The following is a 13,575-nucleotide window of genomic DNA, read 5'->3' on the forward strand; positions in this document are numbered from 1 at the left end:
ATGTCATGAGTTATGGCCCTTGTTTCACTTTGTTCTACCTTGTGAATGCTCTAACGACAATTTGATTGGTGGAGACCTTGATGGAGTTCGAAGATGGGCATTTTTAGCTTAGGGTAAGCAGAGATAAACAATTTGATTGGTTGATGCTTTGGCACACGATAACTTTAGTTCTAATTAAGTGAGAGATAACTTTAGTTCTAATTATGTGAGAGATAACTTTAGTTCTAATTACTGTCTGTTCCAGGTGACACTACGACACGAAAATTGCTTGCCATTTCTTCAATTTTTAATTTAGACGACTAAAACTTAGTGACATACCTGGAATTGCCATCCCATTACTTTCTTACACGAGGAAACCAAATTCAGATAAAGCTATATAACCTCTCTCTCGTGAAAAATCATAGTTTTGTTTACATCCCGCTGTTGAACATCAGCCATGTTTGACCTAGTTATCCGGAAGAGTCGAAGAGGGAGGGGGCGTTGGTTTGGCTCGAGTCGTTTCGGTCTACTTGGTTGTCAAGGAAGTTGTTTCGGCCCAGTAAAATATAACTTTTATTTTTACGGAATCCAAGACCACTGCAGTTTGTCCAACTGAGTTGAATATTTAATTGGCCCCGAGGGCTGTAGCGTTTTGATATTCATATAAACTGCGTACAAATTTTATCCTGAACTGCATGTGATGGAAATTTTGAAGGGGGCTGTAGGCGTACACAATAACTTGGGCCATAATATGCAAAAGTAATCGCGGATTGCATAGTTAATATAAGTTATTCCCTTGCTTACGACTTTGCCTATAGACAATTTAAAGTTGAATTTAGCCTACAACAAAAATAAAACGATTTTTATATAATTATGTCTGGCGTATTATCGCCCGGTTCAATCTGATTAAAATACAGATTTATATTTCGTTTCGTTTTTTTGGAACTATAAAAACGAAACGAAATAGGATCTGTGTTTTATTATTAACCAGATTGCGCCCGGTTGATGCTGGCGTGCCATTAAACATCAATCACATCATTTCATTTCATATCTTCAATCAAGGTTATGCAACGCATAACACATATTCCTGAATCTATTGTCTCGAGAAATCCCTTTCTGGCCATTGCTGGATTGACTTCGGATACTTGAGCTTTTGCTGGAGTGTGTCTATTCTTCCCGTTCAATCAAATCTATCCCAAGTACAGCAACATCACAGCGCTTCGTTTAATCTGGGGCAGTGATGGGATTTTGCCCGTATATTCCGGACTTGTCCGAATCTTTTTTCCAAACGCCCAAAATTGTCCGACCGGGAATATGCCCAATCGGACATCAAGACAAGGTGAATAATATTCAAAATTCCGAAATTAATATAGTTTACTGAGTGTATAACTACCACTCAACCCTATTATCGTCTATAATACGCTGGGTTTATTAGGTAATTAAGTGATCAACGTATTTATCGGGTTATACCGTCTATAGTATAAACCTACCTTGATTTAACTACTTAATCTGCCTTGATTGACTGACTTAATCCTTTGTCGGACAATTCATCAATCTAATCTTAAACAGAAGTCATTGCTTTCCTTTTGTCGGACTATTCATCAATTCAATAAGAATGATTATAAACCTCGTGGTTTCTCATTTGTCGGGCATCTTAATCGCATTGATGTGAGCCGACATCATCTATAAAAAACTAATCATTGATGTCACATATCGTAAGAGTAAATAACACCCTAAATCAATGGACAGTCATTTTGTCTTCGATATCTTTTACGTCTTTTAAGAATCCATATAGAAATTCTCATCCACAGTGGCACTTTCCCTTGATCTCGAGCGCGGCACGAATATTGCTTAACATATTATTAGGCAGTGCTTACTATGAAGCCGTGTGATGAGTCACGTAGGCTATTAGTCTCTATTATCCAGAAAAATATTCTACGAATTTGTTGAAGACTAGGAGTTTCTGGGTGACCGAGACTAGTACGCACCCAGCAAAATAACAAAAAGGGGAGGGGCTACCAATAGCTATATGAGCACAAATTCTTACGTATTTGTAGGCGTCAATCATTCTGCTGTGTTGCCTATGATGCCTGTCACTCTGTCGTGACTATCAAAGAGTGTTATTCGCTGAAGTTAGCTATGCCTGTTTACAAGTGATTTAACTATTTCGGAAGTTCTGCATTCATTTGCTGCCGTATAAACGAAGACACATAATTCTAAAGGAATATTATGGTTGGGAATTTGATGCCGAAGCAGGATCGGCAAGCTTTCATTCAACATATCACGAAAATGCTTAATTTTGTAGGACATTTACTGACATAAATTTGAATGCCGTATGGGAATTAAGTGTGAAAAATATCGAGGTCACCAATTTTTATTACGTACGGGATTTGAATATTTTGTTGACATGTGGTTTTTAATTGTGGTATGAATTGAATACTGTACGGGAATTAAATATGAAAAATAGTGAGGTTCACCTATTTTTAATACGTACGGGATTTGAATATTTTGACATGTGACTTTTAATTGTGGTACGAATTCGTCTGCTTAAATAACGATAATAGTTATGCCCCTTTATTTTCGGTAAAATGTCCGACAAGTAAAATTTTGAAATCCCATCACTGATCTGGGGTCTTCCCTGAAACTTTGGACAGTGATTTAAGTATTAAAAACAGAGAAAGTATTATTCGTCCCCAAACAGTATTGTTTATATTGTATCCGTTTTGACAGCCTTGTTTGTGACGCAATAAGTTTTTCTGCAATTTTGGACTGGTTAATTGGGCGTAAATTTCTTGAGTCATGTCGTAACGTTATGTAAAGATATTTGGTCCAATTTGGAGCTCTGTTTAAAGCCTAATGAAATTGTTACGCAGTTAGCTATTGGTTTTTAATCGGACTATTGACCAGTCATAATTTGGAACAGAAATTTGCTCCCATTACAGCAGTGTTAAGTGGGATTAGATCTATTCAAATGAAACACTGCGAGGAGTAAATAATTCTATTTCTCGAAATAACTACATAATAGTTTGGTTCATTCCTTGACATCTCGCGCAATTTTCATCTTCAAATAATAAACTGTAGATAACAATAATCAATTATTCAAGGGGTTATATTTTCAAAGATTCGCTTTTTTTGTCTTTTCTAGCTGAATATCTGAAATAAATCTGAACTGTTGTCAAATAACAATACTATGAATATCTAAGATCCAGCAGTGAACTGTGACGAATATTAAAATAGCGGTATTTATTTTGCAAAAAGGGGGTTTAGAAAGAGCTCAGAAAATTATGGAAAACTTTAACTGCGATGCAGTCATGACGGGTTTCACCGGTGCTCATAATCCTTTAACGGACGTCACTTAACATATTCCCATGAACTGTGACGAATATTAAAATAGCGGTATTTATTTTGCAAAAAGGGGGTTTAGAAAGAGCTCAGAAAATTATGGAAAACTTTAACTGCGATGCAGTCATGACGGGTTTCACCGGTGCTCATAATCCTTTAACAGACGTCACTTAACATATTCCCATGAGCATGTTACACGTGTTAACTATTATATATTTAGGCGAAACTGCCATTTATGATAGCATGTTAACGTGAGGAACCCTTACAAAATGACCAATGCTTGGTCGTATATCTACACAATATTACTTAAACGAAATTAGTAAACAGCATTATTAAATGGCAATGAATAACACTCTTTAGAAAAAAACATGTTTGCTTTAAGGGTTGAAAATATGTTGGGTTTTTTTTTTCAAAATCACTGTAGATGTGGTTGGGTAAACAACGTAAAAAGGTACTTTGGACTATTGCATATAGTTACAGACTATCTTTTGATATATTCATATGTTCGCAGTGGTTTGTGCTTTTCGATTTGTGGAATTAAAGTTTTAAAATTTAATTATGAACAAACAGGTACATTTGAAATTAAAGTTTGTTTAATAAGGGCTAAACGTGCCAAAATGATGCCATTTCTAATGACAAGAATGTTACAATAATGAACAGTTGCAGTATCAAATCGAGCATTAAAATAGAACAATATTTTATTCTTTTGAAAAGTGACTCACACAAAACTACCTATATATATTTTGAATATTTATATACAGCTGATCAGAACCTATGTACTTTGGAAAACTAATAAAGTGTTTATAAAAATGTCATATCTCTAGACTTTACTCCCAAAAACCGAGTGGCCTTATGCACAGTTTCTGCAAAATAAGCGGGTTAAAACAGAACATAATATTAATCCGACCAAAAAACATGATCCACAGTCTGAAATCTAAGTATTACTGCCGCAAAAGAAACGGGCGAATTTTCCTTCTTTATATATTTCTAACCGAATGTACCCGATTAGGAGATGCCTGTCTACCCTATACGCGAAATGCAAGTCTCCCATTACGCAGACGCACTCGTAATGTTGATGTTTTGAGAAAGAAACGTTGTCGAAATATGTAAAATTTCCAAGAGGAGAGTGGATCTTATCGAACTTTTAGGCGTTAGGGCTCGACATGACAATTTCAGGTATGTCACCAATTTTTGGCCGTTTAAATTAAAAACTGAAGAAATGGCAAGGAATTTGAGAGTATCTCTTGGAACAGACAGTAAGTGAGAATGATGAAACTTGGTGTATAGTTTCATTACAACAATACTAGTGTTTCCGCTAGCTTAAAAAATTTACCGGTACCAGTCCACTCGTAATTTTACCAGTCTGATGAAAACAAAATTTTACAGCTAATCAATCTTGTAAATGTATTCAAATAAATAAACCCTTCATTGAAACATGTTGTGAGAATTTGAACACATTGTGAAAATATGCCAGGCGGATCTCGTCATGGATTGTATTGTGAATCTCGAGAATCGCACGTCTTTAATTGATGCTCCATATCAATTCCAGGTAGATATTAAAATAATAATTGGATCATACATGTGATAGTTTCACAGACCAGTTGTTAGTTCAATTTAAATCTTCATTGAATATAATCCACTGATAGAACACCGAATATTCCGAGAAACAGTCATTAATAACATATTTTTCCGATAAAATCTCGGAATACCGATGACACGTGACATCGCTGGAATTGGGTCAATGAATCAGCAAAGTTAGCTTTAGTTTCAAATACTGTTTAACGTTATGATTTTTTTTACTTTGTACAATACTACATGCTGATAGAAGCTTTGTTTTATAAATGTTGTCGATATTATTAAAGGCTATGACATAGTCAAAAAAAAAAAAATTATTTTAAAGAAATTTCAATTGTGGTTGTCACATGATCATTGTGTCGTTTGTCTATCATCGTCAAATGAATAAAAACTAAAAGGTGACGGACAAAAACTAGGGTGCTATGATAAACGATTACGCAGAGACGTATATTAAATTTTGCTGACCTACACGTTATAATTGACCGGTATAAAACCGGAAAATACCGGTTATCGGAAACTCTGACTTTGGCTTGACACAGAGTTTAAGGTCTTGAAACGAAAAAGAATATTGATTTTCAATAGTTTTTATATGCCCACATAGAAATGTGGACGTATCTTGCCGTCGCATATTTATATGCAATATTTAAATTAGGGAAACGAAGAAGCCTATTGAATTTCAGTAATTTCCGTTGATTACTTCTAGAGTTATGGCCCTTGTTTCACTTTATTTAACCTTGTGAACGCTCTAATGCTAAAAGTTATCATCCAATCTTTCTGAAATTTATATGCATTATTTTAATTAGTGAAACGAAGAATCCTATTGAATTTCAGCAATTTCCGTTTATTATGTCTAGAGTCATGGCCCTTGTTTCACTTTACTGAACCTTGTGAATGCTCTAACATCAAAATTTATCTACCGATCTGTATGAAATTTGCATGCGTCATTTAAATTAGTAAAGAGAAAAATCCTATTGAATTTCATCAATTTCTGTTTATTACTTCTAGAGTTATGGCCCTTGTTTCACTTTGTTCAACCTTGTTAATGCTCGATTGATGAAAGTTATCATCCGATATGTATGAAATTTATATGCATCATTTAAATTTGTGAAACAGAGGTCTATTGAATTTCAGCAATTTCCGTCAATAATTTCAAGAGTTATGGCAGTTGTGAACCTTGTGACAAAAGTGATCATCTAATCTCGATGAAATTTATATGCATTATTTAAATTAGTAAAACGAAAAAGCCTGTCAAATTTCAACAACTTCCAGAGTTGAGACCCTTGTTTCAGTTTGTAGAACCTTGTAACCCTCAAACGGCAAAAATTATAATCTGATCTGTATGGAACTGTCTTGTAAGGCCCCCAATTACCTACAAAGGAATACATATGCGACAACCCTTGTCGACTGCTTGGACGATTTAGGTGCTGTAGGCATGGACAAATTCTAATGATTTTTTAAAAATTACTTAATGAGTTGTTACTCTAAATTCAGATTTTAGTGTATTATAAATGTTTCATTACCGACAAAAGTAAAAATATGCGACAACTCTTGTTGACTGTCCGAACGATTTTAGCTGCTGTGGGCGTATGTTTCGAATCCTACCAACCTATCTTTAACAAATGCCTTAATGTACAATTAATATTTCTGTACATTAGATCAAATTTGGCAGTTACAATTGCATAGAAAATGGGCCAAGTACACGAATGTTATATTTTGGAGATTAAGGTATCACAATATCAAATGTCTAGATTTAACAAATGTTAAATTTTTTTTTTTTTGTAGGTATTAACTGAAGAGAATTTGAAGCAGCTAGATGAATTTTACCAGTTGATATGTCCGTCAAGAGAAGGAACTGGTAATTATAGAGAACAAACAATGGCAGCTTCAGTACATCTTGTCAACTTATTAGACAGCAGTCACAAAGAAATTGTTGGCTCTACTTACAAACAAATCAAAGACCTTTTAACATTGCTCAACAACTGTGGTTATTTTGAGAAATCAAGCCCAGCTTCAGAAGAAACACCAGAAAGTATGTATTATTTAAATTGATCAGCTTTTCTAACACTGGGTCACAATTGATAACTCAAATTGAGTGGATAACCAAGCTAAACCTAACCAATTTATTTTGAGATAAAAGAAAATCGGGCATTCAGGTCTAAAGCATTATGAGGGATTGAAATTGGTTACATATGTAATCATATGTAATGCTCTTTATTTAAAGAATAAAACACTATTGCCTTTCGAAGAAAGCAGGGGATTATTAGAATGTGTCTGGCACCTGCATCCATCCGTCACACGTTTTGTTTTGAGCTAGAATGTTCAAATTTGATGTAGGTGTTTATTAGGTGAATACCTTGATGGAGTTTGAAGATGAATATTTTCTGCTTAGGCTAAGCAGAGACAAGTAATTTGATTGTTTGACGCTTTGGGACACGATAACTTTGGTTTAAACAAGCCAAGTGAGGCTGACACTGTAACCCAGGTATCATTTAATCTTGTGTATCTAGCACCAATTTCTTTCACATTGGTTTAATATCAAATCTTTGTTTAAAAATCGTTTAAAGTCACCAAAAATCATCTAATTTGTACTTGTGTACAGTTAAAAGCTGACTGATTAATTTTGATAATGAGTGTTTAATTTACAAGTATTTAATTTCCTGACCACTGTTCAAAAATTAACCATTATACATCATTAATCAATTGGGTTCTTTATATTTTAACAGTGATTGAGAAATTAAACACTTGTAAATTGGACACTCCTTATCAAAATTGAATGGTCAAGCTTTAATCTGGACAGAAGTACAAATTAAACGATTTATGGTGATTTTAAACAGTTTTTATGAATTTTTAAACAATGATTTGATATTAAACGAATGTGAAAGAAATTAGTGCTAGATACACAAGATTAAATGATACCTGGTTTACAGTGTGATGTCCCCCGCCGAAATCCCAAAATAAATAGATGACACAAATTAATTGCACATATATTTTTTCAAAAGTATCAAGCAATCAAACCGATTATCAACTATACACCAAGTCTCATCACTCTCTATCAGATAGAATCAAAGTTATCTGGTCCCAAAGCATCGACCAATAAAATTGCTTAGCACTGTTTAGCTTTAGCTCGAAATGTTAATCATTGAACTCAGTCAAGACATTCACCTACATGTAATGAACATCAAGTTTAAACATTCTATCTCAATTAAAAGAGTTATTTTCCAAAGTCTTGACCAATTAAATTGCTTATCGATCCTTAGTCTAAGCAGAAAATTCTCATCAAACTTAGTCAAGGTAATGATCATGTTCCTGAAGCAACGACTGCAAGTTTTACAGCATTTGAACGTTGCTTATTTACTTCACAATTCCCGAACTTATAGCTATGTTACCTACAGACACGTGAGCAGTAGCGTCCAAGCAGAAGTTGTGATATCGCGACCTCCACAAAAACCTTGACATTGAATGAAGCTTGAACTTTGCAACTCGATTATCACAGGTAGACATTTTAGCTTGAAAGCGCGAGACTTGGTATTCGCAATGATCGAGGAATCTGATAGGCTAACAAGCTGGGTGAATACCCAATCGAAATTAGTGCCGAAATATGCAGGGTATTACGTGAAGGCCTTGATAAGATGTACGTGGTTAAAGCGAGATCAAGCCTTCTGTTGAAGATGGGTAATGATATAATGAATGAGTTTCATCACTCTCACTTAATTAAAACTAAAGTTATTGGCCCCAAAGCATCAACCAATCAGATTGCTTATCTTTGCCTACCGTAAGCAGACAATGTTTATCATCGAACTCCATCGATGCATTTACCCAATGAACGCCTACACCAAGTTTGAACACTCTACCTCAACTAGAAGGAGAGTTATTGTGTTCCAAAGTCTCGACCAATCAAATTGCTTATCGCTCTGCTTGTGCTAAGCAGAAAATCCTTATTATGGAACTTAGTCAAGGTATTGATGTGCTAAAACTATACACCAAGTGTCCTCACTCTCACTTAATTAAAACTAAAGTTATCGTGTCCCAAAACATCAACCAATCAAATTGCTTATCACTGCTTACTCTAAGCAGAAAATTCTCATCTTCTAACTCCGAATTCTGTCAAGGCATTCACCTAATAAACACCTACGCCAAGTGTGAACATTCTAGCTCAATTAGAATGAGAGTTATTGTGTTCCAAAGTCTCGACCCATCAAATTGCTTATCGCTCTGCTTACATGTGTTGGTGTATAGTTTTATCACATCAATACCTTGACTAAGTTCGATGATGAGCATTTTCTGCTCTGGGTAAGCAGAGTGATAAGCAGTTTGATTTGTCGAGACTTTGGAAAACAATAACTCTCCTTCTAATTGAGGTAGCACTGGTAAATTCGTATTGTTTAATCTTGCGTAAATAGCGGCGATTTCTGTTCGGTGTTCAAATATTCATAACTAGAGTTGAATTTCTGCTAATAGTGTTCAATCAAAATTAGTCAATGTGTCCAATTACGCAAGGCGTTTAATTTTGTTGTCAAACATCCAATTTCTTGTGCTATGTTCCAGGGTTCTTAATCCATTTTGAAATGAACCGGCCACGGTTAGGCCTAACGGATAGTCGTCTTTTCAACAACAAACATGTTAGTTTATGCATACTCTATTCACGACAGTAATTGCATAATTCACTAATTGCATAATGTATTTGGGATAATAATAGCTGAAACTCCGTATAAACAAGATCTTTGTAATTGCAAACATCGCTATAATATCGACATTTATAGTCATACTATTATTTCAGCAACTTGCATTGCATATTCCTACTTTTGGTTTCATCCAACTAAACGGAAGTTATAAATTAGTAAAAACTACAAGTACATATAAATGTTTTTTTAAATTATTATATTCGTAAGCACATGTTAATATATATAAAAATAACAAAGTAGACCTATATAAGTATATAAATAACAAAGTAGCACAAATCGGTTTCCGTGTATAGTTGGAACTCGGAAATATGCTGTACGGGCGAAAGGTCACATGGCCAATTGTCGGGATTCCGGTTAGTTTATTTTTAGCGTTACCTGTATACAATTGTCGGGATTTAATGTAGCAGGACTAGTTCGGATATCTGAGAGGATCTCTTCCTCAATTTCACTGGATATTAAAGAAATAAATTCACCACAACAATTAAAATCACGATATAATTTTTTTGTCATTTCATGTCCCTGCTGTTCTGTCAAATCGTTCAATTATTGTTCATATTTTCAATGGCAGTGTTTCTTTTTGCTATAAAATACGCATTTCGGATTAACGCCCGGTTTGAAACAATTTCTATAGATTTGGGAATTAAACTCTTGTTCTGTCATCGTCTTTCTTTGCTGCGCAGGTATGATCGTCAGATTAATACGGTCTTTTATTGCCGATAATTTGGTTGACCTATATTGGACGTGGGAGGATCTCCGGGTTTTGGAACTTCCATTGACGACGTGCATGCCTGAAGTTCAAGGTCAACACCGACATCACTATCTTCAGTTAAATCTCGTTTACGTTTCCTGGTGTCATTCTGCGAGGTGTTCAAGTACTTGGCATGATTACCTCAATTAAGTTGTTTATTTATGAAATAAGCCGAAGGTATTCATTGTAATGATTGACTCTTTGATGTGTTTCTTAATCGACGAGTAATAATTAACTCTTTGTGATCAGCCGAAAGTAGATTGGTTTATGATACCATAGTGGCCGGTTCATTGTTTTAACAATCGGCCTGATAATTAATTCTTTGTAAATCGGCCGAAAGTAGATTGATTTGTGATACCTTAGTGGCCGGTTCATTGTTTTACCAATCGGCTAGATTAAAGATCAATCGGCTAAAGCCGACAAAAAACAGCCGATTAAGATCCCTGCTATGTTCAGATATTACTATGCATAGTTGTGGGTCATCGTTCAGTTTTGCCGCCGATGTTAGATTCACTGAACCGTGTTTAAATACTTTAATAAGTGTTAGTTTAAGTACTGACCTGTTGCGATACGGTGAAATATTTTTCAGGATTCATACGACGACAGGTATCTGTATGCCTGTCATTGTCATGGGATTATGTTTCAAGATCACTATATGGTGAAACAGATGTTGGATTTTTAATATTTATATCTGAAACGAATTTATATAGGGGCATTCCATGTCAAGTGTACACAAAATAAGGGCGATTTTGACATGACCATCACAGATTTTGATGATTTTTGGTGTGCAAGTTGACCATGACGAAAGAACGTGATGTGCAAAATTTTAGCGCTGGGGGCTCCATGGGGCCCCTTCAGGGGCATCCCAAAATTTGGGCCTTTTCGGCTGACCTTCAAACTTTGAAAATCCATAACTTCGCCCCTAGTAATCCTACTTACATGAAATTGGTATCAAATTGTTCAGAAAACAGAGATCTTTCTGATGACCGGAAGCACGAACTCGACTGAACAAAATCCAGGCAGATTGTGTTTGACCTTGAATAACTGTGTAGCACCTGACTTGACCGGCTCCTGAAATCTGTTCCCACGGAGATCCCATTTTAATTTTTTGTGTGTTCGTTAATCATAGTTGGGGCAATGTTCATACGAAAAATTGGCCAAATCGAATCTGCCCCTTTACGGAGGCGCGGGTTCAAAGTCAAACACAATCTGCCTGGATTTTGTTCTGTTGAGTTCGCGCTTCCGGTCATTAGAAAGATCTGTTTTCTGAACAATTTGATACCAATTTCATGTAAGTAGGATTACTAGGGGCGAAGTTATGGATTTTCAAAGTTTGAAGGTCAGCCAAAAAGGCCCAAATTTTGGGACGCCCCTGAAGGGGCCCCATTGGGCCCCCAGTAGCTAAAATTTTGCAAATCTCATTTTTTCGTCATGGTTAACTTGCACACCAAAAATCATCAAAATCTGTTATGGTCATGTCAGAACCTTGTGTACACTTGACGTGGAATCCCCCTATATGCCTTACCTTGTGATGTCGGTGTGTTTTTATGATGTAATGTTTAAAATAAATATGTGTCGGTTAAATAAACAAATTTTTATTGTACTAAATATCAACACCGAATAGACACCAATATTCACACTTACAGACCTTTGCATGACGCATCAACCATTCTATATCCTTATATATTGGTAAAATTATTGTCACAGGTAAATGCCAAAATTTCTAATCAAGACATTAATTCCAAAGAGCTATTTCGGCCTAGAAAGTCTGACAGCTTCTCTAAATTTATAAAAATGGCTATCGAACTAGAATATGAATATGCATGAGATTTGTACCTCAAATTGATTAGTTTCTTTTCCTAAATGTGGTTGCAATAAGTTAAAAGAAATCGAAATAAAGGTGAAACATAATTAAACGATTTGATCAAATCCAAAGGCTGCGCTAAATTTACAAAAATGGCTGCCGAACAAGAATTAGCTACGGTACGATGATTTAATAACAAAAAACGAATTGTATGCATTGATAATTACATGAATATGAAACATTTAAAATATACCACAGTCTGTTAAAATATTAAGAAGAAAATAAAAGTGCCAGGGTTGTAAAAATCCACTAGCCCGACGCCCGGGGCTACCAAAAATAACTTTCGGGCCAGTGATCTATTTAGCCGTACTAGTCCTGGGCTAGTGCCCTTTCACCGGTTTGTGAATTAAGATAGTGACGATATGGATAAATAAGCTGTAAAACATCCCACATTTATTTCTCAAATTCCAAGGAAAACTCAATCATAATAGATTTTCTGTAGTAAAACTTAAGAGCCGTATGGACATTACATTTCTCCATCTTGCACTCTTTGACAGGTCACGTATAAACATGGCCCCGAGTTCACAAAGCATTCTCAGGCTTAAGTTAAGAATTTACTTAAAATTGTTCACCATATTTTAACTAAATCATAGCCCTTTATAAAACTTGTATTGTTTTAATGTATCAAATACATCAATAAGAAACTATGTGTAAAGTTTTGTATTTCTGGATCAAAGATATTTCTCATAAACAGTGATTGAAAGTTGAGTAAATTCTTAACTTGGTTCTGAGAATGCTTTGTGAACTCGGGGCCAGTTGAAATAAGGATGATTTAAAAACAAAAAGACATAAATATTTGAAAGCATACCTTTTGTATTTTTAAATACAAGATAATTTTGATTATTTAACATGTAAGGTATTTCCAAAGAATTTACTACACGTGTTCATTACACACACATGAACAGCCATGATGAATTGTTCCAGTGACCCGTGTGTCGTCAACATTGACCCTATGGGCACGCAACATGGCACTCGAGTGATAATATAAACAATTTTACTATCCTGTCTATTTTAATATTATATCAGCACATTAAACTGATTTGTTTCAATTTGAGACTCTTTATAGAGTGACCAGGTAAATAAATACGGTAAAACAATTAATTTGTCAATCAGTGGAGGCTATCTTGTGCTTTGCAGTAAGTGCTAATAATAACTTAACATATACAAATCTTCGAGCGGGAATTAAAGGACGTTAATTTACCGTGATATATTATAAATGACATGTGCTATATGAAGTATTTATATGGTCTTTAGTGAAAGAAAACTTTGTTGTGGCTACCATTCCTGGTTTTGAAGGTCGGATATGATATGAAAACGAATATCGGATTGTAGTTTTTTTTAACCGTTTCACCAGTGCAACCGAACCGTGACCGGTTAACCGAGTA

General features: G+C 35.1%; 1 protein-coding gene across 3 annotated transcripts in view; it reads left to right on the forward strand.

Annotated features, from left to right (window-relative positions):
- LOC126825393 (caprin-1) overlaps positions 1 to 13,575 on the forward strand; it is a 294,531-nt gene that overhangs the window by 132,868 nt on the left and 148,088 nt on the right. For all 3 annotated transcript variants that reach the window (XM_050555032.2, XM_050555033.2, XM_056101546.1), the window contains exon 5: positions 6,679 to 6,925. In XM_050555032.2, the coding sequence (XP_050410989.1) occupies positions 6,679 to 6,925 (247 nt within the window). The remainder of the gene's footprint in view (positions 1 to 6,678; positions 6,926 to 13,575) is intronic.

This window comes from Patella vulgata, chromosome 6 (assembly GCF_932274485.2).
Source record: "Patella vulgata chromosome 6, xgPatVulg1.2, whole genome shotgun sequence".
Classification (NCBI taxonomy): Eukaryota; Metazoa; Mollusca; class Gastropoda; family Patellidae; genus Patella; species Patella vulgata.